Genomic DNA, 27,800 nt, shown 5'->3' with positions numbered 1-27,800 from the left:
ATTTAGCTGTCCCATAGACACTGTGATCGCAAAATGTTCCAATCTATACTCACCACTTTCCCCACAGTTCCTTCCCCCTTTCTTTCCTGTGCCAGTGAATGGACCTCCCAGTCACCCATTGGAGATCCATTGGTTTCTCCCTCACAACTCGAATCCCATTACTAACAACCTCCCCTTGACTCTACTACCTACATGTTCTTTAGAGCTACCCCCTCCGTTCCTTCTCCGTCACCACTGCTCTAGCTGAGACTTAGTATTTGCCTTCTAGAATCTCAATCATGGCCACATTGCTTCGGATCTCCTTGCTGCGTACCTGCTGGTGTGGGGATTGACTGTGTTGTGCATCGGGCAGATGGACTTGGGTTCGGATACACCGCCAGTTTAATTCTATATATAGTATTTCAAGCAATTTTTAATTTAAATCCTGCCATATCACTTCCCTGTTAAAAATTATCCAATGCCGGGGTGCCTGGGTGGCTCAGTTGGTTAAGCAACTGCCTTCGGCTCAGGTCATGATCCTGGAGTCCCAGGATCGAGTCCCACATCGGGCTCCCTGCTCAGCAGGGAGTCTGCTTCTCCTGCCAACCTCTCTCCTCTCATGCTCTCTCTCTCATTCTCTCTCCCTCTCAAATAAATAAATAAAATCTAAAAAAAAAAAAAAATTATCCAATGCCTTCTCTTTGCTTGTTGGTCAAAGTCCAAATCCTTGGCTGACTACAAAGCACTTCCCAATCTGGTCCCCATCTACGCTTCCAGGTTAATCTCCAGCAATGGACCACCACAAAGCTAACATTCTAGCTTCCTTGAGCAATTTACCTGCTTGGTATAATGTCAAATAAGCCTGCTTTCTTGTTTCTTTGGGTCAAGTTCCTTTGTCTGGAAAGTCTTTCCTCTCTTGCTCACCTGGAGAAAGCCCACTCAGTCATATTTGAGACCCAGCTCTGTCTCGCTCAAACAGTCCCTAGATTCCCCAAACTAAGGGGGCTTTTTTCCTTTGTGTTCCCAGAGGCCCCCAAGGGATGCTGCTATAATAATACTTTACAAGTTGTATTATTTATAGTTTTCCCCTCCAGACTGCATTCTTTGAGGGCAGGTATCAATGTCTTATTTATTTATTTGTCTTCAAGATTGTATTTATTTATTTAACAGAGAGAGACACAGTGAGAGAAGGAACACACAAGTAGGGGGAATGGGAGAGGGAGAAGCAGGCTTCCTGCTGAGCAGGGAGGCTCATGCGGGCTCGATCCCAGACTCTGGTTGCTTAACGACTGAGCCAGCTAGGTGCCCCCGATGTCTTATTTATTTTTTAATCTCCTAGTCCCTAGCACCTAGCATTTGTAAATATTTGTTAAATGAATGAAAGATGAAAGATTGATGCTTGGATACAAAATAAAAGTGAAATAAATTTACTAAACTTTATCCTTAAAAGGTAAACCTACCACAAGAAAGCCTACTTGTGGGTCTTGCTTTATGCCTTACAGAGATGGGTGAAACAAGACCCTGGCCATGAATGTGGGGGAGGCGCCTACAGGTAGAGCCATTTCCATGATGTTTGGAATCTTAGGGCTCCTTTTCTTTAGCTGAAAAGGAATAAGGGCAGGGTTTACTTAAAAAAAATTTTTTTTCTTTTTTTTACCTGCTTTTCCTCATTTGCAATTTTTCCTAATCTTAACCAGTTTAAGATCATCTCGTCCTCCTCAATAAAAACTAATAACTGCCACCAAATAAATTAAAGATGAGAAAACTAAAAATAAATGTAGAAACTAGAAGAAACTATTAATGAAGATCAAAGTAGGCTGTGTATCTAAATGAATTTCACTGACAGATTAGGGGGACGGGTTAATAAAGATGTTAATAGTAACTCCCCGGGAGCTTTCCGCAGCCTTGCAGAAGTGCAATGGTAATGAGCCCAATCAGGGTTCACACGGTAGCTCTGGTAAGCCAGGGCTGCCTGGGTCCCAGGATGGGGACTCCACTCACATTGCATTCCAAAAACGTGTCACCAAGCTTACAGACTCTAAAACCAAGTCTAGAAGGACAGAATCATTTGGAAATGAACTTGGAGTGTTCATTTTTAGCTGCCCCCCACTGTAGGGCATTGTTTTATTACTATAGCATCATATTTGCCCTTCAGCGGCTGGAAAGCAAGGTGGAATACAGCTGTGCGCATCACCTTGAACTCCAACAGCTCTAGCCATTCTGAGCTCCCCCTTCCTGCTAGGTGACCCGAGGCCAGACACATACCTTCCTGAGGCTCAGTGCTCTCATCTGTGAATTGGGAATGACAATACTGCTCCTAACCGATAAGGCCGTGGGAGTCAAAGTAAAATAATGTAGGTAAGGCGCCCAACTCAAGCTAGAGCTCAATGAACAGTAGTTATTACTATCTGGAAATAAGGTGGCTAATAACTTACATACACTTTCTTGGCCAAGTGGGCAGAACAGGATTATTAGAGACTAGAGGGTGTGATTAGAAGTAGACTTGCACGTGTTCTAACTCCTGGTCACTGATTTCAGTGAACAAGTATGTACTGACTCACGACTATATGCCACTTAGGGGGCATGTATAAATTACTAGAAACCCTACAAGTGGTCAGGATTGCTCTGCAGACATCCTTCACACTCTTTCTACCATACGAGGCTTGGGGTGAAGTCAACAAAGGGAACACTGACACCGTCCGTGATGTGGTAGCTTTTACTGGCCACCCATTAGGTGGCTTGTAGACACTGAGGATTCTGCCAGGGAACAGCCCTTGTCATAGTGGGCAGGCTTCTCACGGCATTTTAAGTGTGTGTGGTGTACAGAATGGAGCCTTCACCAGAAGAGAGAGCCTTAACAGGTGCCCACACTGGCTTGGGTAGAAATTTGGGAAACTGAGGGTCAGCTCTTAGGGACTTAGAATTCAGGCACGGTTGAGGCCCAAGCGGACAAACACAGAAGTCAGTTCTGGCACAGAGAGGTATGCCTAACACCTAGAGGGAAGTTAAAAATTCCAAGGGAGCTAAACATTAAAAACAGGCATAGCTTCACGGGGCACCTGGGTGGCTCAGTCCATTAAACGTCCCACTGGTTTCTGCTCAAGTCATGATCTCATGGGTGGGGAGATGGAGTTCCTCACTCAGCAGGGAGTCTGCTGGAAGATTCTCTCTGTCTGACCCTCCCCTTTCCCCTTCTCATGCTCTCTCTCAAATAAATCAATAAATCTTAAAGAAGAAAAAAAAAAAGAAGGTATAACTTCAGTTCTCACACACCTGTGCTGAGTCTGAACCCTGGCAGGTCACGGAAGCAGGGAAGGAACTTCCACACTGAGTAAAACAATGAGAACTAACTTACTGTGTGCACCTACTAGAACTTAGGAACCATGGCAGATAAGGTCCAGTAATTTCATTTCTTTCTCAGAACCACCCTGCAAAATGAGACAGAGGGATGCGGCATGGCTGATGGGAAGAGAACCAGTCTGGATAAGGACCGGCTCCTCTGCAAGCTAGGAAATGCCTCTGGGGACCTGCGAGAAAACCTGCTTCCTTGTGCCTAACACACTTGTGCCTAGCACTCCTCAGTGGCACGGCCCTGGGCAGGCAGTACTGAGAAGTAGCAGTTAACGTGTGTTCTGTGCCTGGTGCGTGGGAACACTTTGAAAAGGACAGGATTGTTCCCATTTTGCAGATTAGGGAACTTCTTCAAGTGCCCCAGGTAGTAAAAGGTGGGGCTTGGACTTGCCATTTTCTGAGGTGCTGATGTCCATAATTAAAACCTCTCTTAGCAGTAGTTTCCCCCGTTGAGCCCACTGAATAACCCCCTTGGCTAACCGCTCATGGGACACAGCGGATACTGACGCACATCTTACCTTGTGTTCGTTGCAACCACACAAAGCCCGGCTCACAACCTTTGGAGCCCAAAGCATGGCAGCTCTTCGCCTTCCCAATAGAGACAAGCCTCATTTTAGATTGCGGTCATCATCTGTCCCACAGTGGTGTCAGGTGAAGAGAGGCTCTCGCACTGGATTTCAGGTCAAAATAAAACATTCCAAGTGTAACGGGAGATGGCTAGAATGTTCTGTCTGTATTCCACGCCTCTTATTTTTTGCTTCCACCTGGTGGTCAGAGGTTGAAAAAGCAGGCGTCCTCAAGATGACTGGGCGGCCCCAGGAGCCCTTCGCCTCTGGTTTCTAGTACATCTGATTCTCGGTGCCCACAGAGCTTTTAGTGCTGCTTTTCCGCCTTTTGATTTCCACTAAGTTCCTCCAGTGGAGAATCTTTCCATGTGCCTGGTTCTTTCCCGGGGCTGAAAGATCCAGAATAATCCCAGATGTTTCCCTGCCGCTGAGCTCACGTCACAAATCAGGCATGATTTTCAGCAGATATTTCTTTAAAAGTTTGAAGGCCTCTACGGACTCTGTTCCCTTCTTAATGGGAACGAGAATCAAAGAGACAGGAACGAAATGCTTTGCTCGCACATCAGGACCTAATTGCCAATTTGGCAAATGCATTGACTAGTGTCATGCACTGTTATTTCTAAATCCTCTCCTGTCCTTGACCCCCAGTATCTAGATGTAAACTTGGAACCATTAGTGGAGAAGGATAAAGTCTTCTGGTGCCTCAAATGGAATTGAGAGGGATTTAAACTCCGTGCTTTTGAGCGTAGTGAAATGAACCCAGCAGTCCATTAATGCTAGGATTGGAGCTCACACAGCATGAGCGCTTTCAAAATCCGTGTTTAAGGAAGCAAACAGCCACGGCAGACCCTTTCATTGGAGCAGAAGGAGTTGGATGAAACAACCAATGACACGTTAAAAACCACAACTGGGCTGCAATCATGTGGGCACCCAAAAAAAAAAAAAAGTTCTTTATCCACAGAATCTTTGCATCTAATGAGATGGTGACTGGACAACCTCCAGAGGAATAAGGGCTCTGTTTACTTGCACCGAGAAATGTCTAAATATTTAGCTGTTTCTCCGAAAAGCCTTACATGATTCTGTAGCAAACTAGTCTCTAAGGTATGATCTTATTAGCTCTATATTGCCATTGGAAAATCTATTTAAAGAGAATTTGGAAAAGAAAAGAAGGAAGATTCTACCACTGAAAGTACAAAGGTTAGCTTATCTTTTTTTTTCTTCTTTCCAAATGAACTGATGTCTATGTCCTCCAAATACTTAGGTTAGGTCCAATCCCATGAGGATTAATACTTTCTCTTAATGGATTCTAAATGGTTCTCCATTTCTTATATATGTGTTATTCCTGTTGGTTTTAGTGGGATTCAAAGTGCTTGAGGCTCAAAAGGGGAGGGGCTCCTGAGTGCATTTTGCGGGGTGCGGGTGGCGGGGAGAGAAAGCTAAGAGGGCCGGGGAACTTGTAGAATGTCTATATGGGTTCACCCTTTAAATTCACACTAGTGTCTTTTGTGAGCAGATTTTAGCCAAGACCAATATCCAGTTTGCTTTAAGCTTCTGGGAACCTCTCTGCCATAAACCTAGTACATCCCCTATGGGCATCAACTGGGACTTTACCCTTTCCAGACTTTCTGGTAGTAGAATCCCCTCCAGCAATGTTGCTGTTTATTATTGCTTCCTATGGACTCCTATTAAGGATCACCAAACGCTCGCCGCCACCCCTCCCCCGGCTGGAGGCCAGTGCAGCCCCTGTTCACCTCCAGTTTGATTAATGTGTCTTGGCTAATTGTGCGAAAGATGGCAGGCCTTTAGCAAGTGTGACCAGTTTATTGTTCAGCCAATCACAGGCGCCTCAGTTAGCATGTGAAAAGGGGGTGTTTTGTGGGGGGGGGAGGGTGAGTGTTCTGGCAGCTGAGTCAAAGGCAGAGCATTTTGGGGGGTCACAGAACAACACCCACTTCTTTGAGGGGATGTTACTATGCTCTACTAAACCTGTAAACCTCGTACTCAAAGCATTTTTTTTCTCCTCCCTCTTTTTTCAAGATCTTTTTTTCCCATGGTGCGAGCAGGCAAGCCACTGGCTACCATGCAGATGGAGTTCACGTTCCAGGGTTTTTAATATTTCACTTTTATATTTCTGTTAGAGAATGATCCTGCTGAGAGTCTGGGAATCTGTGCTCGTCAGAACCCCCTTACTGACACTTGGATATATTGCTCTGAAAGCTATCCCAGGAGAAAAGATTAAACAAAAAAAAGCCTACTTTTCAAAGCCTACTTCTCAATCTGCCCACATCAAAATAAGACAACTGGCCCTTTGAAGTAGAGGACACAGAGTTCTCAGGCAGCTTGCTTAAAATGGGGGGGGGAGGGAGGAAGGAGGGAAGGAAGGAAGGAAAGAAAGAAAGAAAGAAAGAAAGAAAGAAAGAAAGAAAGAAAGAAAATAGTCTAGTGTCCAAAATTATATACCTCTTTTCTCTTTCCCAGATTTAATCAGGCATAAGAATTTGAATTGATGGCCAGAAAAACCACAACCCTGCTCCTCAGTGCCCCAAGAAAACGGGTAATTGGCCAGAGGAACCTGTCCAGGTGGGTCAGCACCAGGTGTTTTTTTTTAAGCCTGTACAAACAGAAACTGTGTTCCCCTCCTAGACATAGTACAGACAAGGTCTGGGAAAGGGTAGAATAGGCCTAGATGGACATTGGATGTTTTTCCCAAGTTTTGAGCTCTTGGCTCCCTCAAATTAGAATATGGCTCAATTCGAAGTTTGGGAATTCTCACTGCTACAGAATGAAAAGGAAAGGAATGGAAGTCTCATCTAGCATGGTGTTAACTGTTCTCCTCTGTGATATTTTTCTGGCTCCCATCCCCTCTTCTTTTCTCTTAACCCCTGATATTTAAGTGTGTGGAAGCAGCAGTGGTAGCTCAGTGATGGGGGTGAGAGGGGAGTCGCTCAAAGGGACTTTGCGAATGACATAAGGGGATGGTCCCAGAACACAGATGACGGCCCTTTTTAAAACATAGTCCTTATGATGGACTTATCAGTGGTACTGACCCTATGCTGAAGATATGCTGGAATTTTAAGATTTACATATACAGAGTTAGACATCTTCATTGCAGTTCAGGAAGGGTTACAACTCCCTTTCTTTCATATGCTTAGCTTGGCCCCAAACCCATGGAAGTGAGATTCATGAATGATCACCCCTCTGCCCCCAGTTAGGAGAGCTGGTGAAAGAGTGTGGATGAATGTGTACAAACCCAAGTCTCAGAGCTCCAAGAACGTACCAGATCCGTCTGCGCAGACCCAGCATGTAATATAGCACCTGGCAGATAGTAGGTGTTCAAATTTTTTGGACTTATTTGAATTAAATTGAATCCCTACTAGAAAAACAATGCAAAGTAGGAACCCTATTGATGTTGGGCCTGGAGAATTCTCTTCATAAATAAAAAATTGCACATTACTTTGAAATGACAGCAAAATGAAAAATGCAACATATTTCTCGCTGTTTTATTGGGACCCAGTTATCTTATTTAGCACAGAATCTGGCAGGGAAGTGTTTTGAACAAGTTTCTATCATCATTGTTCTCACCAAGGCATTCTCTGTTAAGGATCACTGCTTATTTGCCTGAACCGACCTGAAACCTAAACGTTTGCAGTCTGGAGGAAAAGCACATGCTCCCCAAGGCAGATTTGTATTGACAACATCTAAACTGTTTTTTTCCAACCCATCTGTGACCCTAAACTTCCGCTTGCATCCTGGTAGGAAGCTGAGGGGATCCATTTTCACCTGGAGAGGAAGGTGGGTAGGGAGAGGTATAGACAGGCAGGGTGGGAGAATAGAACCAGGTTCTCTTAGAGACCATGGCAACTGGAGATAGAACTATTACAGATAGACCATGGTCTCCGCAAGAAGTCTATTCTTTTTTCTGCTTCAGACCAAAAGGCAAAGACACTATTCCAAGCCTTGTGGCCAGAGTGGCATTTTTCTCAGGGGCTACAGTCAAACAAAATAGTTAGAAATGGTAAACTATTTGTAAATGACCCCGAGGCCCTTTAGCAATGTGTATGAACATTCATAAGGCAGCTGAAAAGACCTAAGCTTGCTGTAGGGTTTTCATAATCCTGGTGAGTTCAATGTATAGCTCTTTGAGCCAAGGTCAAAAGTATTTCATGCTGGAGGAAAGAAGAAAAAAAAAAATCCTTGGCCTCTTATCGCTTTTGTTATCCTCTTTAACTGCCTTTTTAATCTCCCTATAACTTCTTGCTCTCATGAGACCCTTCTAGGATAATCTCATACCGAAGTTAGTAATAACAACAGTTTGGGGAAAGTCCATATTTAGTGATGGGTCAGTATGAGAATATAAAGGCTGGAAAATCTGACTTGAGTGATAATCACCCCAATCTGGTCCTTATCTGTACACATCTACCTCCCCTTTAAACCTGCAGCAAGACTCCATCTTTGGTGTGGTCGTCACTTGCCTCCTCAGCCTCTCATATAGTCCTTCATCCTACAGCTCACTGCTTATCTCTTTCCTTCTGTCTCAACATCCTTGAAGTCACTACTGGGTAATCTGGTCTCTTTGACATGGCCTTGGGACCGTTCCTCAAAGACTTTCCCCATGGCCAACACTTCTAACACTTCCAAGTCCATTCCCAGGATCCAGTCTTGGAGGATCAAATGGGTGATGAGAATGACCAAGTGTTAGGTCCAAAACAATGGATGAACTCTTCAGTAATCTAGAGACATCTTACCTGTCCTGTCCTAGGTTTAATGAGGCTTGACTTCCCCTCTGTTGTATCAGCTTTCTTTTTAGAGTTTATGAGGTACAATAACCTAGCAAATAAAGTCAGTAAGAGTCATGGGACTCAAAAATGAGACCATCTTTTGAGTTCTTTTGAGTCAATGGATATCTGGAAATCAAGGCGGAATCCACAGTGATAGTTATTCCAAATTATTATGCAGCTTGCTACTGATGTTGTACAGAGTTGGAGAACTGATCTAACCTTAACTACTATTTCAGTGTCCTTCTTATAAAAGGATTAGCAGGGAATATATGAATCTAAAAATTCATCTACCTATCTTTACTGTTGAGTTAACAATAAAAGAAGGGCACCGTGTCTGTGTAGCAAATGCTTCCCACATTGTTAATTTTCAGAGCACTCAGAAGCTCAAATTGGTATTACCTGGATTGTAGTTAGGTAGTTTGGAAACTCCAGGCCAGGTATCCTCTGTGGGGACTCCCAACACCTATGTAAAGCCAAAGAAAGACAACGAAAGATGAGGAGGGAGACATAAAGGACAGATTGGGAGGAGTAGGGAAGAATTCATTTTATACATCACATTATGCCAGCTGAAACACATATGAAAGAAACTTCAGTGTTTTCTACATTCACAACTTCATGGACAAAACTGCAGTGTATTCTTAAAGTCCTGTGATGGTTAACTTTATGTGCCAACTTGACTGGGAAGAGGGACGCCCAGATAGATAGTAAAATATTATTTTGGGGTGTGTCTATGGGGATGTTTCTGGAAGAGATTAGTATTTGAATTGGTAGACTGAGTAGAGAAATATGCCCTCTCCAGTGTGGGTGGACATCACCCAATTGATTGAGGGCCCAGATAGGACAAAAATGTGGAAGAAAGGCAAATGCCTTGTCTCCTTGAGCTGGGACATCCATCTTCTCCTGCCCTCTGACATGGGAGCTGCTGGTTCTCTGGCCTTCAGACTCTGGGACTTACACCATTCTCCCCTGAGACTGAATTACATTGGTCCTCTGTCTTACAGACAGCAGATCTCAGCCTCCATAATCACCAGAACCAATTCCCATAATAAATCTCCTCTTACGCATCTCTATACATCCTACTGGTTCTATTTCTCAGAAGGACCCAAATATAGGTCCCAAGCCAGTGTCTCCACTAACTTACTTGTTATTCTGAGGCAGATCATATAGCCTTGCTTAAAGTCACAGTCCCAGCACTAAATCTCAAAGGCATGGTCACCATATAACAGGGTCCTATTTTGGGAGTCGGGGATCTAAAGAGGCAGGAGTGACTGTCCCTCTGCCTTACACTAGATGAAGTAAACACACACACACACACACACACACACACACACACACACACACACAAATGTAGCCCAAATTATACCTCAGCATGAACATTCAGCTATTCCCCAATGTGCTCAAATTAAAAAGGATTCAGATTATGGACCCTTACGAGTGGAACGTTAGCTAAAAATGATCCCAAACCTAACCCTAATCCTTTCTACCAAATTCATCTCATCTTGTTCTCTTGGTGACCTAGAAGCTTGGAATATGGTATTTGGCTTTTAACTGGTGGACTGTAAAAATAACAACATCATTTGGAAAAGAGCTTACTTATGCTTTGGATTACCAAATGGAAGCTCCGGTTTGCAATTAATATGAAATAAAAGTCTTTAGGAGTACAAAGTCAAGACACTTCAGATGTGGGATGGTGCTTTTTCCATGAGTTGTTTTGTAGGCATCATTTCACCATTCTTTTCCTATAACCATAAAAGCCCAATGTCAGTTATCTCTGGGAGCTAGAATAACATTGCTTCTGTGAAATATTAGGGAAATACTGGTAGCTTTCACTATACCATTATATAAAGTAACTCTTCTTAGAAGCCTATCTCAACATAACTCTTTCTAGAAGCATCTCTCATAGAAAAAAAAATCTAATAAATTCAATTGCAAAATGCTGGGTATAGATGCCAGCCCAGTTGTTATGGCAGGAAGTCAATTGCCCAACCATGACTAATAATAATCAATGACGAATCCAGAATCTTAATGTCTACCAGCTTACTGACTAGGACTGATTGAGAGGTACATTTGGTGGTGCCTACTAAGATCGTCCTCAAACAAAAGACACTGAAGTGTTATTTTTCTCTCATACAATAAAAAAATCATGCCACCCAGGAAAATCTTTCTTTGATCCATTCCCTAAACAAACTGAAAACCTACTGAGAGGATTATAGGCTTTTCCTATCAACCACACTGAGCCTGAGGGAACACTAAGAATCCTGGAATCCATTTGGAAAAACCAACTGGATTAATTCTTCTTTTGTAGGAGAGGGCCAGAGGATGGGAAGCTGATTCTCCTTTTTGAACCCACCATCTTCTGTATTTGCACAGATGTGCACGGAAATAAGTGATTCACATGCACCCATATGTCTCCTGCGGGTTGGCGAAGCACAATGAAAAGAAAGCAAAGGTAATGAAGAAAAAGCAACAAAGGAAATAAATAGCGACCACATCCATATTTTCTGTAACGTGATAGTTCCTAGAATTATTGGTTACTTTGTATTATGTTTAATTAAAGCCAACAAAATGGGTACCAAACATTTTAAAATATTATACTGAAAACTTTCAGCTGGAGATTTTCCACATTTAAATAAAAATCCAATATCCTTTATTTGGAAATTTGATGCTCAATTTCTATTTGAAAGCTATTGAATTCGTTTTCACTTGAGAAAATTACCAAATCTCCAATTCACTGTCCGGGAAACTGAAAACCAGAAATTGTTGATCTACTCCCTCTCTGAAGGCTTTTAAAAGGCAGTGAGTGAGTGCCGTGTTTGAAATCATAGTGGGTTGCACAGGACTGTTTTCCGCCTTTGTTGGAATGGAAACCGAAGGCGTTTTGATTAATGAATTTAAAGTCTGCATAGTTTATTTTATTCTGGTTTTAGAACCGCATCTGGGATTATTTGCTAAAAACACTTATTACAAGGATCAGATTTCTAAAAACTTGATCAGGAAGAGGTGAGAGTTATTCAGATGAAAACACACACACACACACACACACACACACACACACAGAGGCATTTTAGAAAGATGGTAAAATAAAGATTCAGGGTTTGTCATTACGTCTTCGTTTCTAAGAGTGAGCTCTCGGGAGGTGTGTAAAGAACGGCTGTGGTTAAAAGCTGGGAGAGTAGAATGGACCCATTGCTTTCCAAAAGGCGATTCCTACATCAAATTTCATGGAATCCAAAATAGCTTTCCTATTTTCATCTGTGTAGTCCATGTTTAATGAAACAGTAATTCAGGATTTGTCTGTAATGTTGAAGTTTCTACCCTGCTCGAACTGTAGTAGTGTAAAAGATAACACACTGTTGAATGTGACTGGCTCTCACTTTGTCCTTAGAGCTTGGAACTATGGTTGTGTTAACAAAACTGTGTCTCCACCTCAAAAAAAAATTTTTTTTAAAGATTTTATTTATTTATTTGACAGAGAGAGACACAGCGAGAGAGGGAATACAAGCAGGGTGAGTGGGAGAGGGAGAAGCAGGCTTTCCACAGAGCGGGGAGCCCAACACTGGGGCTCAATCCCAGGACCCTGGGATCATGACTTGAGCTGAAGGCAGATGCTTAATGACTGAGCCACCAAGGTGCCCCTCTGCATCACAACTGCAAAGCAGTTCCAGAGAAGCCGAATTTCCTCACCTATGCACAAAAACCCCACTCTGGCCATATCTCCCAAGAAACCCCTTATCAGAAGCTCTTAGCGAGAACATTCCAAATGCCCACTTGAAGCAAGCAAACTTGAAAGGGAGCAGGATCCAGGATAACAACGGTTCGTTTAAAACACTTTGACATACACTACAGCATGGATGAACCTTTAAAATATAAGTGAAATAAGCCAGACACAGAAGACAAATCCTATAGGATTCCACTAATATGAGATACTCGGAATAGGCAAATTCATAGAGACAGAAAATTGATGAGAGCTTATCTAGGGTCTGGAAGGAAGGAAGATGGGGAGTCAGTGTTTCATGGGTATAGAACTTCTGCTTTAGGTCATGAAAATGTTTTGGAACTGGTTGGTGGTGATGGATGCACAACAAGGTAAAGGTACTTAATGAATCATAGTCTTAAAATTGGTTATTAGAAGGTAAATTTTATGTATATTTTACCACAATGAAAAAAATAACAAAAAAAATATACAGTGACTGTAGTATGTGGCATATAAACTACAAGAGAGGAAGAATGAAGTACATCATGGTACAAAAGAGGTAGGGATAGGGGCGCCTGGGGGGCTCAGTGGATTAAAGCCTCTGCCTTCGGCTCAGGTCATGATCCCAAGGTCCCGAGATCGAGTCCCGCATCAGGCTCCCAGCTCAGCAGGGATCCTGCTTCTCCTTCTGCCTGCTGCCCCTCCTGTTTGTTCTCTCTCTCTCTCTCTCTCTCTCTGTCAAATAAATAAATAAATAAAATCTCCAAATGAGGTAGGGATAGTGAGTCAAGAAATGGAACCACACAGAGAAGCACCTTCACACCTTAGGAACGTGCTTTTGGAAGAGCATGATTAATACTTCTCTCACACTAACATGGTTAAGCCTTTATCAGAGTTTTGCAGAAATTTCGTGTCTTGTCTTCAGTTGACAAGGACCCAGGGCCAAATATCCGATAGAGTCAGAGCTGAGGGTGGCGAGGCGGGGATGTGCCTGAGCAGTAGTGGCCGAAATTGCCCTGGGAGGCTGAGAAAATCACAACAGGGAGCAGGTGCATTCAGGGGCTGCTGTAAGACAAGCTCAGTTTCCTGACTGCGTCTCCATTGCCAAGGCGTTTACACCTGCGGCAAATCCCACAGTTTCCACGGCCTTAATACACGGCGTAAAATCTCAAAGCAGATGGACTAGTTCATGGTCTCTAAAGCAAAGTTGGCTCAAAGTTTGAATTGTAGGTATTTCATCTTCCTCAGAGAAAATTCTTCTCTTACCTCCCAGATCTTCTCCAGCTGTTCGAGGATGCTGGAAACCCCAGGAAACAAAGGTTCACCCTGGAACATTTCAATAAAGATGCAGCCTGCACCCCTAACAAAGGAAATAAGAGTCAGCCAGGCAAGTTCAAGGAAACCATACATGCGAAACTGAACTACTAGTATTTCTCCACCCAGCAAATATTTGGGGGGAGTTAAAAGGGGCCACATGCTATTAAAAGTCTTGGGGGAAAAAAAAAAGAAAAAGAAAAGTAAGAACAGCCAGCAGCTCTTAGTTAAAATGATACGCAACCAGCATTTAGGAACCCAGTAAAGATAGCAAACCTTTCAGCTCATTCAAATTCATTATCCTTTTTATTAGAAGTACTGAGTTTCCAAATTGAATGCTGTCTTGCATGCAATCTAAGATGTTCTCATTGTAAGAGGCTCTGTTAGTGTAAGTAAGGACTAAGAAGGAAAACTGCAAGTGAAACCATGACATAATCAGAACGTTCCTTTTACAGCTAGTGAAAGGGCTATTATGAATTTAATTAGACAGATGATTTTATCACATATCATACTTGCACATGCCGCAAATGGAACATTTAAGTGAAATAAATTGGTGTGGGTTCTCCTATAAGTTTTTCACATTCAGCATTTGACTCAGACTCTTTGATGTCTATGTTTATCCATGGGATCATCCTCTATATCAGGAGTTTGATGATGAAGCATTTCTTAAAATAATCCATAAGAAAACTAAGAGTCCTCGGTGCTGGGCTCCTAGGCTGACCTTGCCATTACACAGAGCTAACCTACTTTTGATTCCTGCTTATAGAATGTTACTAAACATGCCTCGCGCACTCCCTCTCCACAACAGTTTGGTTCCTAGTTAAAAAAGAAGGAAAAAAAACAAAGAAAGCTCTCCTTTCTGCAAGACTTTCTTCCAAGTCACTGACGCCCATTCTGCAACTTTTGATGCTGGCATTTGATGTTCACACGTGGCAATGGTAGCTGTGGTCCCAGTTGCAGCCTGGCTGGTGGCCTTGGTAAGACTCTCCTGATTATAAGGTACATCCTGATTTAGCCAAGAGTGTGCCTCACAAAATAGATGAAATAGGGTGAAATAGACAATCTATTTCCTGTGTAGTCAAACTGGAGGGTAATTCCTGAGGGACAGTGAGGGGTAAGACTTATTTTGCTAATAATACACATTTTTATTCATATAAGTCTTTTGAGAGATAAAAATGGTCCAGGTGATGGATTACAGTGATTATCCTCATGCTCCTATCCTTTGACTCCAAATACTTTGCACTTATAACGCATAATTTCGCAAATTCCCTTAATCATCCTGACATTTTCTTATGTGGCATGATAAAGAAGGATAGTTAAATAAAACATTTTATTAGAGATGATCATGGTATTAAAAATTTATTATCAAGTTCATTTTAAATCTGGTCTTTAATATTATTCATATGCATTTATTGCATATGATAACTTTTCATTTTTTTCCTTTGGGTTACAGACACAGGCTATATAATTCAGTTTATTATTTTTTAAAAGATTTTATTTATTTATTTGACAGAGACAGAGATAGCGATAGGGGGAACACAAGCAGGAGGAGTGGGAGAGGGAGAAGCAGGCTTTCCACAGAGCAGGGAGCCCGACACGGGGTTCGATCCCAGGACCCTGGGATCGCTTAATGACTGAGCCACCCAGGCGCCCCTATAATTCACTTTAAATTACTTGTGGAGGAGAAAGCAGATTTCTTGGTAAACAAGTTTAAGAGTAATTTTTACTTGTGCCTGGTTTGAGGATAGAATTCATAATAAAAAGAAAATTGTGGGGCACCTGGGTGGCTCAGTCGGTTAAACGCCTGCCTTTGACTCAGGTCATGATCCCAGGGTCCTGGAATTGAGCCCCACTTTGGGCTTCCTGCTCAGCAGGGGGCCTATTTCCTCCCCCTTCCTCTGCCTTTCCCCACAACTCATGATGAGTGCTCTCTTGCTCTCTCTCAAATAAATAAAATCTTTTAAAAAAGAGAAAAAATGAACATTGAAATATCATTGTATCTTTTCTGATCAAAAAAAAAGATAAAAAACTGTTTTCATGACCTCATATTTGGTTTGCATTTAAAATAACCCTCTGGCTTATTTTTAGAATTTTGCACAAATGTAAATAAAAGTTAAGACATTATTGACAATTTTTTTTTAAAGATTTTATTTATTTATTTGAGAGAGAGCATGAGCGAGAAGAAGGTCAGAGAGAGAAGCAGACTCCCCATGGAGCTGGGAGCCCGATGCGGGACTCGATCCCGGGACTCCAGGATCATGACCTGAGCCGAAGGCAGTCGTCCAACCAACTGAGCCACCCAGGCGTCCCCATTATTGACAATTTTTAAAAAGTCAGTTTGGATACAGTGGCCACCATATTTACTTTTAAATTATTTTTCATGTATTAGAGACATCTTGATATGTGCTACAAGAATTCTGATCAGACAATTATGACTTAAGAACCTGGCAAATGGTATCTTGAGGGGAATTTTTAGAATTAAAGCTCCTCATTAGCTTGTATTTTAAAATCCATTTCTTCCCCTTGTCTTCAAAGCAACAGATATAAAACGTGTGAGTTAATAATATGAAGAAGAATAAAAGTAATAGAAAACTGTCAAATGGTTAAAAACCATCCTGATTGTTAGCAATGGTCAATTATGAGATAAGCCAACTAGGAAACCGACTTGGTGAATGCCACTGAATGGCCACCACCCACTGCCCCTGATGCTCTGTCTGTGCTTGAAAGGTATCAAACCATTTCATTTTGAAATGAAAAAAAGGTGCATGTGTGTAAAACATACAGCAATTGTATATTAACTGCTATGAAATAAAAATGGAAATGTGCTGGTTTTCTAAGACTGGAGCCAACCCTCCATCCAGTACCCTAACACCTACCAGAAATGCCAGGGGCTCACAAATCACTAGGAGGCCTGATGGAATTTGTAAACAAGGTTCAAAACCAAGGTCATGACCAGGTTTAAACCTGCAGTCTACTTTTCCCCTCTCTTTAAACTGTTTTCATCACTTGGGAAAAACTTGTTACTTTTTCATCCTAGTGGCTGTAGGAGACCAAGAAGGAAGTCCTTTTGTTAGCAACTTCTTAGTGTCCTTTGTCTTCTACTCCACTAAGGACTGTGTACAAAATTAGGTAAAATAGTGGAGAAATCTGGGCATTCAGGCCATTATGTAAGTAGTACAAGGTCTTTGTGGTACAGAATAATAGGCTAACATTTGGTTGAAATTCTTTGTTTGCATTTGTGTGGTTGGTGCTTTAGTGGCATTCTCTTGAGTCTTTGTTTTTAAGTTTCACCTAAGGGTAGATTAAAACCTTTCTCAGATGGGCGCCTGGGTGGCTCAGTGGGTTAAGCCTCTGCCTTCAGCTTGGGTCATGATCTCAGTGTCCTGGGATCGAGTCCCACATCAGGCTCTATGCTCGGTGGGGAGCCTGCTTCTTCCTCTTTCTCTCTCTCTCTCTGCCTACTTGTGATCTCTTTCTGTCAAATAAATAAATAAAATCTCTAAAAAACACACAAACCTTTCTCAGCTAACAAATATAGAGTCTAAGGCTGCTTGTTTATATTTTTCATATTTATATACATATATATAGAGAAAGTGTGTTTCTGTGTATCTGTGTGTGAGCGCACACGCATGCATGGGTGCCCATGTGCTTACTTGGACACTTGCAAGACAAACAAAATTCCTAAATCAATCGTATTTCAGTACCTGGAATATCCATAAGTACCATAAATATCAATGCATTGGTAAGAAAGTAAACCCATGCACTCTGAGTTTGAAGAACAAAAGATGCTTTCTAGGTGTAAGCATTGTTCTTTAAAAACTATGCAACTCATCTTCTTATTTTTTTCATTTGTTCTTCAGAGCTATTGTATTTTTTAATTTGGTTTGTAAACTAGTCGAGTGGCTATTGTCTATTTTGTCCACCCCCAGCCTAGCCTTAAGCAAACATTTAAAATATTCTGAATATTTAGGTCCAATTAGGAAACCAGCTCCTATTCCCTTTTACTCCTCTGTTTTGTGCTTAAATCTTCATCCTGTGGCTCTTCTTACCTCTCCTTCTTACCCTTCCTATCTTTAGGTGCTCAGAGGACTTCTGCTCTGTGGCAATATCCTGAGGGCCGTCCATGTAAATGAAGGGGAGCTTCCTCTGCAGGGTAAAAAGACCCTATGGTGCCAACCAGCTAATCCTTCCAGAAAGGAGAGATGCGCTGGGTCATTATTGCTCCAACTGTGACTCTTCAGTCAAGTTAGAAGAAACAGCTTATATGTTTTCTGCTTTTTCTGGCTTTCTTCCTAACCTTTTCTCTATTCTGAGCATGAACAAATTCTTCTGTAAGAGAGGAGAAGATTCTTCAAATTCCTTAGGCAGTCTCTGGGGAAATCAACCATCTCAGGAGTTAGGTTTTTGAGAGGTGTAAAGAACATAGAAAAATGTTTTTGGGAGAAATGAGTCAGTATTTCATTTTTCAGTTTTGAAATTAATTCAGAACAACATAACATATGACAGTACATGACATTTCCATTTGCTTTTCCCTGGGCCACTCTTTACATTTGGAAGTTTGCAGCAGGAAATTTGTAATCTCTCAGGCAGGAACAACTTTTCATAGTCCTAAAACCAGCAGCTGCCTGAAGTCAGTTTTGAATAGTGCACGTTGTGTGCCAAAATAAATCCTTCTTTAAAACCCAGTTTACCCCAACGTGGATAAACCTTGACAACATTATGCTAAGTGAAATAAACCAGATGCAGAAGAAAAATATTGTATGATTGTACGTATATGAAGTACCTAAAAAGACTTAGATTCATGGAGACAGCAAATAGAATAATGGATCTCAGGGGCTGGGGGAAGAGAGTAAGAGGCAGTTTTTGTTTAATGGGTATAGAGTTTTAGCTTGGGATGATGAAAAGTTTTGGAGATGGATAATAGTGATGGTTACACTACAATGCGAATGTACTTAATGCCATTGGATTGTACATTTTAAAATGGTTAAAGTGAGATGCCTGGGTGGCTTGGTTGATTGAGCAGCTGTCTTTGGCTCAGGTCATGATTCCAGTGTCCTGGGATCAAGTCTCACATTGGGATCCTTGTTCAGCGGGGAGCCTACTTCTCCCTCTGCCTCTGCCTACCACTTTGTCTGCCTGTGCTTGCTCTTTCTTTCTCTTTGACAAATAAATAAATAAAATCTTAAAAAATAAATAAAATGGGTAAAGTGGGTGTGTGTGTGTGGCTCAGTTAGTTATCTGACTCTTGATTTTGGCTCAAGTCATGATTTCAGGCTCATGGGGTGGAACCCTGTGTCGGGCTTTGAGCTCAGTGGGGAGTCTGCTTGAGGACTGTCTCCCTCTCCCCCTCTCCTCACTCATACTCTCTCTCTAAAATAAATTAATTAATTAATTAATTTAAAAAATAAAATGGCTAAAATGATAAGTTTTATGTTATGTGTATTTTAACACAATACAAAAAAGTAAAAACAATAACAAAATGGTGTAGTTATCCTAAAACATTGAGTTTTCTCCCTGGAGTTACTAATAGAATCTTTTAAGGTCTGAAAAGGTGGCAGAAAGAAAGAAGAGATGATGATGCAGGAAGAGAGAGGTTGGTTTTAAGTGCTAGGAATAACCAGTATGTCCTACTTGTGTGTTTTCCAGAATCTAACTGTTCGTTCTGGGCTCCCACTGATGCTGGCGTCCCCTGGGCTCACTGTCATGAGAAGCTCTGGCACTCTATGGTATCATTAGTTTCTTTTAGACAAAGGCTCTAATGTTCCCCCATGGTCAACTGCCTCCTAATATGCACTCAGCCTGGGGCGCCAGGGTGGCTCAGTTGGTTGTGTCTGACTCTTGATTTCAGCTCAGGTCATGATCTCAGAGTCATGAGATCTGGGCTTGGAGTCTACTCAAAATTCTCTTCTCTGTCTCCCTCTGCATTGCCCCAATAGATAGATAGATAGATAGATAGATAGATAGATAGATAAAAAAACACTCAGCTTGTACCCTATGGGGTTTTGTGGCCTAGCACAATAGGATTTCCCCCCTTTTCCTTCCTTTGTCAATTGGAAATCTTCTCCCTACTCACTTGCCCTTTTACTACTCTGAAAAGAAAAAAAAAATGGGGGGAGAGGAATTGCAGTGTATACACTCTGATACTTAACAATTATGTAAAGACTGAACAAATAACAGTAAACTCAATGAAAGGTGCCTATTGCTCTATTTTTATACTACTTTTTGAGTTTTACTGGGAAAACAGTAATAATAATAGAATGAATAAGGGTAATAACAATAATTTTAGCTTACAATTGGATTTCTGTTTTGTGTTATCATTATTCATGGTTAAATTCATAAAACACTTACCAATGAAATAACATTTTGTACATGTAAGTGTACATGTAGCTTAAGGCAGACTTGAAGAACTGGTAGGCAAGCTGAAGAAATTACCCAGAATGCAGCACAGAAAGTTAAGAAGACTGGAAATACGAAAGAAAGGATAAGAGCTGTGGGTAATAGGAAAACACGGTCTGACAGTCTTTCATTGGAGCTCCAGAAAGAGAGACGGGAATAGAGGCAACATTCAAAGAGGAAATGACCAACTAAAGACATGATTCATAACCAGAAGAAGCACAGTATATACCAAGCAGGGTAAGTGAAAAGAAACCCACACCAGATACCTTAAGTGAAAACTCTATAATAATAAAAACCAAAAAAAAACCCCCAAAACAAAAAAACCCCTCTTTAAAACGTGTAGTTAAAATGAGAGATCACCTGCAAAAGTAAGACAATAAGGATCAAAGAAAATTTTACAACAGCAGCAACAGAAGACAAAGCAGGGGGATGAGATCTTCTAAGTTCTGAGAAAAAAATAAGCATCAATCTTGAATTACATCCCCAGCAAGTCTACCTTTCAGCAATGAGAGTCTAAGACACAAAAACAGAGTTTGCCACCAACAGGCCTACACTGAAGAATATTCTAAAAGAATAGCTTCAAAAGAGGGGCGCCTGGGTGGCTCAGTGGGTTAAGCCGCTGCCTTCAGCTCAGGTCATGGTCTCAGGGTCCTGGGATCGAGTCCTGCATCAGGCTCTCTGCTTGGCAGGGAGCCTGCTTCCCTCTCTCTCTCTGCCTACCTCTATGTCTTCTTGTGATCTCTGTCTGTCAAATAAATAAATAAAATCTTAAAAAAAAAAAGAATAGCTTCAAAAGAAAGGAAAATTATTCCAAAAATAAGATTTAAAGCATGAGGTTTTAAAGTTTAAAATTTTTAAACCGTTTTAAATTTATTGACACTTAACGAAAAAAGCTTTAAGTATATAAAGCAAAAATGAATAGAAATATGACAAATCAACAATGTAGTAAACAATTTGAACACGCCTTTGTTTGGTAAGTTAAACAGACAAAAATGATGTAAAGAAGATTTGGATAACACAGTTAACCTTGAATTTTTGAATATATGTAAAAACCTGTACCCAACAACTCAAAAATCTGAATTCTTCTCAAATGTGTGTGAAATATTTGCAAACACCAATCACTACGAGGTCAGTGCTTCTTATACTATCTTTGGCAAAACACCAGATTTTTCTCAATTTTGGTGATGACTTTTAATATGTAAATAATTCCAAACTTAAAGAAAAGTTGCAAGCACAGTAGAAAGAACTCTCTTCAAACTGATTCACCAATTTCCAACATTATGCCTCTTTCATTTTTTCCTTTTTCCTGAAGCAGTAAGTAAGTTGCAGATCATAATTCTTTACCCCTACGTACTTTGTATTTTCTAAGAACAAAAGCATTCTCTTACATAACAACACCGCAATTATCAAAGTCGGGAAATTTAACATTGATCGATTACTACTCTCTGATCCACAATCCATATTTAAATTTTACCTTTTTTCCCAGTACTGTTATTTAGTTCCACTTCCCCCAGGATCCAATCTAGGACCCTGCATTGCATTTGTTGGCATATCTCTTTAGTTTCTTTCTTCTGGAATAATTCCTCAGTCTTTCTTTGCCTTTTAAAACTTGGACCAGTAGGGTATCAAAATATGCCCCTCTGGTATAAAGACTATTTTGAGCTGAAGGCAATTGAAAAAGAGCAAACATATGATGAGCTTTCTGCCTCCCCCTCTATTCCTGAAAGTAGGGCATAAATTCCCCTTGTGAGGATGTCCAGCCCACAATTTACTGCCACTGAAGAGTCCAGAAACCGCTTTCTTTTGTCTTATCACTTCCCTACAAATGTATCATCCTTTGTCAGAATGGTACAAAAGCCTCCAAGCCTAGCTGCTTCTTTGGGAGTTTTCTCTTCTCTCTACAAAGCCCCTTCCCCCATGTCACATAAAACTGAACATCAAATAAAATTTATATGCTTTTCCCCCATTAATCTGTTCTCAGTTTGCAGGCTCGTCCATAGACTCTAAGAAGACAGAGGGAAATTTTCCCTCCCCTACAACCCTTTAAATGAGGACAGGCCAGGGGCACCTGGGTGGCTCAGTGGTTAAAGCCTCTGGCTTTGGTTCAGGTCATGATCTCAGAGTCCTGGGATCGAACCTTGCATCGGGCTCTCTGCTTAGCAGGGATCCTACCCCCCCACCCCCAGCTCTGCCTGCCTCTCTGCCTACTTGTGATCTTTGTCTGTCAAATAAATAAATAAAATCTTAAAAAAAAAAAAAGAGGACAGGCCAGTTATGTTGCAGAATGTCACTCAAACAGAGTTAATTTACCTGATGTTTGGGATTTTTTTTTTTTTTTTGCAGGAAAACCACATAAGTGATATTGTACCCTTCTCAGTGCCCCATATTAGGAGGCACCCAGTGTCAGTCAGTCCCATTATTGATAATATTAACTCTAATTACTTGGTGAATGTGGTATCTGCCAAGTTTCTCTACTATAAAGTTACTATTTTTTTCCTTTATAATTGACAAATAATTTCTTGGCAATTATTTCGAGACTATATAAATTTTTTATTCGTCATCAAACTTTCTAGTTTGGCATTGTTAATTCTTACTTGAGCCAACGACTCCTATGCTGCAAAAGAGTGGTTTTCTAAGTCCATCATTTCTTCTGTTATTAATTGGAGTGCTACAGGAAGGAGTTGTTTCCTTTCTTATCCAGTTAGCTAGCTAATCTTAATATGGGCTCATGCATTCCTATTTTATTCAGTGGTTTATAATCCATTACTCACATTATTTGCTTTGATTATAAGTCAAATTGCACTCAAATTGTACATCTTTGACATTTGGACATTTCTTCAAGTTGCTTCCCCTGCCTTTTTGATATATTCCCATCATTTTTGGACCACTTTATAAAAAAAAATGTTCTGGCCCACCAACATGTTCTTGACTCTCCTTATACTTTCCCCTGCCCCAGCCTTAGAATTGGCCATTTTTCCAAAATATCTGAGTTCTTTTTAGCGGGGAATGGTATCAGGAAATCAAGATCTGAGAGGCAGACCAAGACTTATATAAAATACAAAAATCAGTTTCTTTAGAAATAATGCACATAGGGGTGCCTGGGTGGCTCAGTGGTTTAACCTCTGCCTTCAGCTCAGGTCATGATCCCAGGGTTTTGGGATCGAGCCCCACATTGGGCTCTCTGCTCAGCAGGGAGCCTGCTTCCTTGTCTCTCTGCCTGCCTCTCTGCCTATTTGTGATCTCTATCTGTCAAATAAATAAATAAAATCTTAAAAAGAAATAATGCACATAGCAAAATCAAATGCAAATCTTCCCTGAGGGGGCCCACCTCATTCAAGCCCTCAAAAAAAAAAAAAAATCCCACAAATGAAATTTCAAGGTAAATTAGCATATAACTGTCAAAAACAACATGCATGGAAAAAAAAAGATACTATATGCGGAACCAAAAGAAACAATAAACAACATAAATAGACTTAGAGGGACTTTTGCTCTAGACATGTAAAAGTTTAGAGAGAAAATGATAAAACTACTAAAAGACATTAAGGACTAACCAAACAGATGAGAGATATACTGTGTTTAAAAATTGGAAAACAATATTACAAAGGTATTGGTTATCCTCAGAGTTCTATAATTTCAATGAAATTGAATTATAAATTCAAGGAGAAGGAGATGAAATAGGTGGGGACACTTGTCCTACCAGATATCAAATATCATTATAAAGCTATAGAAATTAATATGGTGGGACACTGGGGCAGGGACAGAGAAACTGACCCCCCAGTGGAACAGAATAGAGTAGAGAACCCAGACACAGACCTCTGCGTTTTGGAAACTTGATATATGAGAGATTTGGCATGGCAGATCACCGAAGAAACTGGGGTGAGACATTTGGTTGGCACGGACAAAAATCAATTTCCAGTATATGAAAGATTTAAAACGAAAGGAAAAACTTTACAACTTTTAAAAGAACGTATTGGAAAATATCATTCTGACCTCAAGGAGGGAAGAACTTTTTTAAACAAGAAACAAAAGCACTAACCATAAAAGAAAAGACTTGGTAAAGTCAACAATATTAAAATTAAGAACTTCTGTTCAAAAAGACAACATAAGGATATGAAAGCACAAGCCATGAACTGGGGAGGCTTCTTGCAACATACATAACTGATTAAAGGTTCATATTCAGAATGGAAGAACATACATTAATCAATCAATCAATCAATCAAGAAAGGGAGGGATGGAGGGAGACAGAGACAGAGAGACCAAAAGAAAATAAGCAAAAGACACACGTTCCTCATAGAAGAGAAACACAAATGGCAAATAATCCATGAAAAGGTGTCCAAGCTCATGAGTAATTAGGAAAATGTGAATTTAGATCACGACATGATACCATTCTACCCACTTGATTATAGAGTTGTTGCAGATAATGGATAAGGGGCTGAAACTCACGGCTGGTGCGTAAACTGTTACAACTACTTTGGAAAGCAACTCGGTACTATTTCAGGCAGTTGAACATTCATATACCCTGTGACACTGCAAATCCACTAAGTAGGTACTCTAGAGAAATTCTTAAATATGAGTACCGAGTATATTCATTAGAACAAAAGCAAACAAAATAAAAAACCAAGCTAACTAACTGAAATGTCCATCAACAGGGAATAAAGCATAGCTACATCAACATGAATGATCTTAGAAACATCTTGAGTGGAAAAAAGCAAGGCCCAGAAGGCTAAAAACAATATAATACCATTTTTACAAAAACTCAAATACAATATCTTTAGAACACATGAAAAAATGTAAAAATATGATTTATAGAAGGGGTCAAGGAATGACGATAAGAAAAAAATTCAGGGGAACCTGGGTGGCTCAGTGGGTTAAAGCCTCTGCCTTCCGCTCAGGTCATGATCTCAAGGTCCTGGGATCAAGCCCCGCATCGGGCTCTCTGCTCAGCAGGCAGCCTGCTTCCTCCTCTCTGTCTGCCTGCCTCTCTGCCTACTTGTGATCTCTCTCTCTCTCAAATAAATAAAATCTTCAAAAAAAAAAAATTCCCTGAAAAAAAGAAAGGAAGAAAGAAAGAAAGAAAAAAATTCAGGTTCAAAGCCAGTCTGGTGGAGGGGCATGTTCGTGGGAGAGGAGCCCACGGAAATATGACAGTGTGTTCTAGTTATGACACTGGGTAGTAGGTTCATGAAGTTCACTTATCATGCTTCTTAATCTACAACAGCTTCCTCAGTCTTGACACTGTTAACATCTGGGGCCGGATGAATTTTTGTTGTAGGGGAATGTCCTGTGCATCATAGAGACATCCTAGACCTCTACCCACTTGATGCCAGCAACACACCCCTTTTAGCTGTGACAATAAAATATGTCTCCAGGGAGACATTGCCAAATGTCCCTGGGGAGCAAAATTGGCCCTGGTTGAGAATCACTGATGTATATATATATATGGTATATATTTTTTCATGTGTGTATTTTGTTTTATTTTTAAGTAGGCTCCATCCCTGGTGTGGAGCCCAGTGCGGGGCTGGAACTCATGACGGGGAGATCAAGACCAGAGCTGAGATCAAGAGGCAGACACCTAGCCGACTGAGCCACCCAGGCGCCCCTATAGGGTCTATTTTTTGAATGCTTTCAATGCTCCATAATAAAACAAAGTTTAAAAGTGATGAGCAGAAGTTTTACTTTGTCTGTGAAGCACGACTAGGAAGTCATCATTAAGCTCTGAGAAAAACAGAGCCCGCCACAGGCCTTTGAAGTGACAGCGCCGAGCCGTGAGGGCTGACAGTTGCTGAAGGATTTTGACTAGCTGGTGATATTTCTAGAAATGGTACAGGGTATTGGGAAATCAAGGACTCCAGATCCACTGGAGGGATATTTCTGCAACCTTTCTCAATTCTTTGGCAAATCCCAAAGCTTAATTTAGCCTTTTAGAATACTATTTAATTTTTTAAAAAATCCGTTATTAATTTTTTTTTAAAACAAGGACTTTTGTTTATATAAGACTTCCTAAGGAACTGAAGGGTGTCCATATGTTTTGTTACCTTTGGAGGGGGTGGCTATGATTGTAAAGTCACCACACATTTCACTGTGGGCCCCAGATAACTGAGGTATTTCCAGAAATAAGATCTGATAGCATAACATTTGCTGCTTAGGATGATGAGTGATCCCACACTCACCGTAGCACCCCATTAATCCAAGAACCTCCCCAGTGATGTGGTTCTACTTGGGAACATCTATCTGACTCTCATGCTTACACTATGGCTCCTCTCATGGAGAGTTTATTATTTATCTCCATTTTTAAAATGGAGAAACACAGACACAAAGAAGATACATGCTTTTCAAGATAACATAATCTAGAGTAACTAATTATAAATAGAGTTGGTGCTAAAATCGTGTTTATTGAATCGTAGTCGGTGTGCCTTTTTCTCCAAGCTCGGAACTGAGCTTGTGTGAGCCTTAGTGTGTAGACATGTGTGTGTATATCTGTGGTCGGAGAGTTGGGTGTGTGTTTCTCTGAGGACAAGGGGGAAAGACGAAGGACTGAAGAGAAGAGCTAGGAAGAGAGGCACAGTAGAAAGAACATTGGGTTCGGAATATGCCTTGGGCCAGATCTCTCTGAGTCTCAGTTTTTTTTTGTTTTTTTTTTTTTTTTAAAGATTTTATTTATTTACTTGACAGAGAGACACAGCGAGAGAGAGAACACAAGCAGGGGGAGTGGGAGGAGAAGCAGGGTTCCCGCAGAGCAGGGAGCCTGATGTGAGACTCGATCCCAAGACCCCGGGATCATGACCTGAGCTGAAGGCAGACTCTTAATGACTGAGCCACCCAGGCGCCCCCCGAGTCTCAGTTTTTTTAACCATAAAAACTCACAAAATGATTGCAAAAGGTAAATGAGATATATATTTGAAAACACTTTCTGTTTCTGTATATAAATGTGATCGTCATTATTAGCATTATTATTTAAAATGCAATGCGGATGATAAAGGAATCCGCATGGGTAAAGTGACTCACATTTTCTTCATTTTCTTGGCACTAGCTCTTACCATATGTCCAGTTCAGAGGAATATTCAGTGGCTCCCAGCAAGGCATCAGGAGGCCGGTACCAGAGGGTCACAACTTCTGAAGAGTATGTCTGGCTGGGAATGGACTTTGCCCGAGCAAGACCTGACCAAAGAAGAAAAGCACAGAACTCACTGTCCTGGGACTTCCTGGAGAGCCAGGAATCGATGTATGCAACCAAGGAGTTAATAACTGGCAGAATAATCAACATTTAAAAAATAATACACAAACTCTGGGTGCTTTTAATAGAGTCACTCAACTATCTTGACCCTCGTGGACCTCATCAAGTGAATTTCTCAAAATTTGGCCTACAGGAAGGATGTAGCCTTCCTGGCAGGTAAGTATAGTGAGGTGACCAACTCCTTCCCTATATGCTATAAACAGAATGGATGTATGAGCTTTTGGATCATCCCCCTTTGGAGGGATTAAGGATTCTACCCTGTCCCTCTTCCTCCAAGCTTTAATGAGAAGGAGGTGGTGGCTATCTTAGGGAATATCCTAAGGATGGTGGGGCCTCGTGACAGAAGGGACATGGGTCAAGACTCCATGGGCCACCATACAAGCTCTGACTACTTAGGTTAGACTGTTACATGAGAGAAAGTTAAGCTGCTTTTTAAAAAAGTTTTATTTAAAAAAATATTTTATTTGTCAGAGTGAGAGATAGAGAGA

At 41.0% G+C, this 27,800-nt stretch overlaps 1 protein-coding gene across 2 annotated transcripts in view; it reads right to left on the bottom strand.

Moving 5' to 3' along the window:
* The window catches only part of LOC111145074 (cyclin dependent kinase 15), a 77,470-nt gene that overhangs the window by 22,472 nt on the left and 27,198 nt on the right, over positions 1-27,800 (bottom strand). For both annotated transcript variants that reach the window (XM_022499698.1, XM_022499707.1), the window contains exons 8-10: positions 27,116-27,236; positions 13,635-13,728; positions 9,074-9,137 (exon numbers count right to left, since the gene is read on the bottom strand). In XM_022499698.1, the coding sequence (XP_022355406.1) occupies positions 9,074-9,137; positions 13,635-13,728; positions 27,116-27,236 (279 nt within the window). The remainder of the gene's footprint in view (positions 1-9,073; positions 9,138-13,634; positions 13,729-27,115; positions 27,237-27,800) is intronic.

The sequence above is a fragment of the Enhydra lutris genome, unplaced genomic scaffold (genome assembly GCF_002288905.1).
Source record: "Enhydra lutris kenyoni isolate GAN:26980312 unplaced genomic scaffold, ASM228890v2 scaffoldscaffold1, whole genome shotgun sequence".
NCBI lineage: Eukaryota > Metazoa > Chordata > Mammalia > Carnivora > Mustelidae > Enhydra > Enhydra lutris.
The sequence above is the reverse complement of the archived record's forward strand: the minus strand, read 5'-3'. Positions and strand labels throughout refer to the sequence as shown.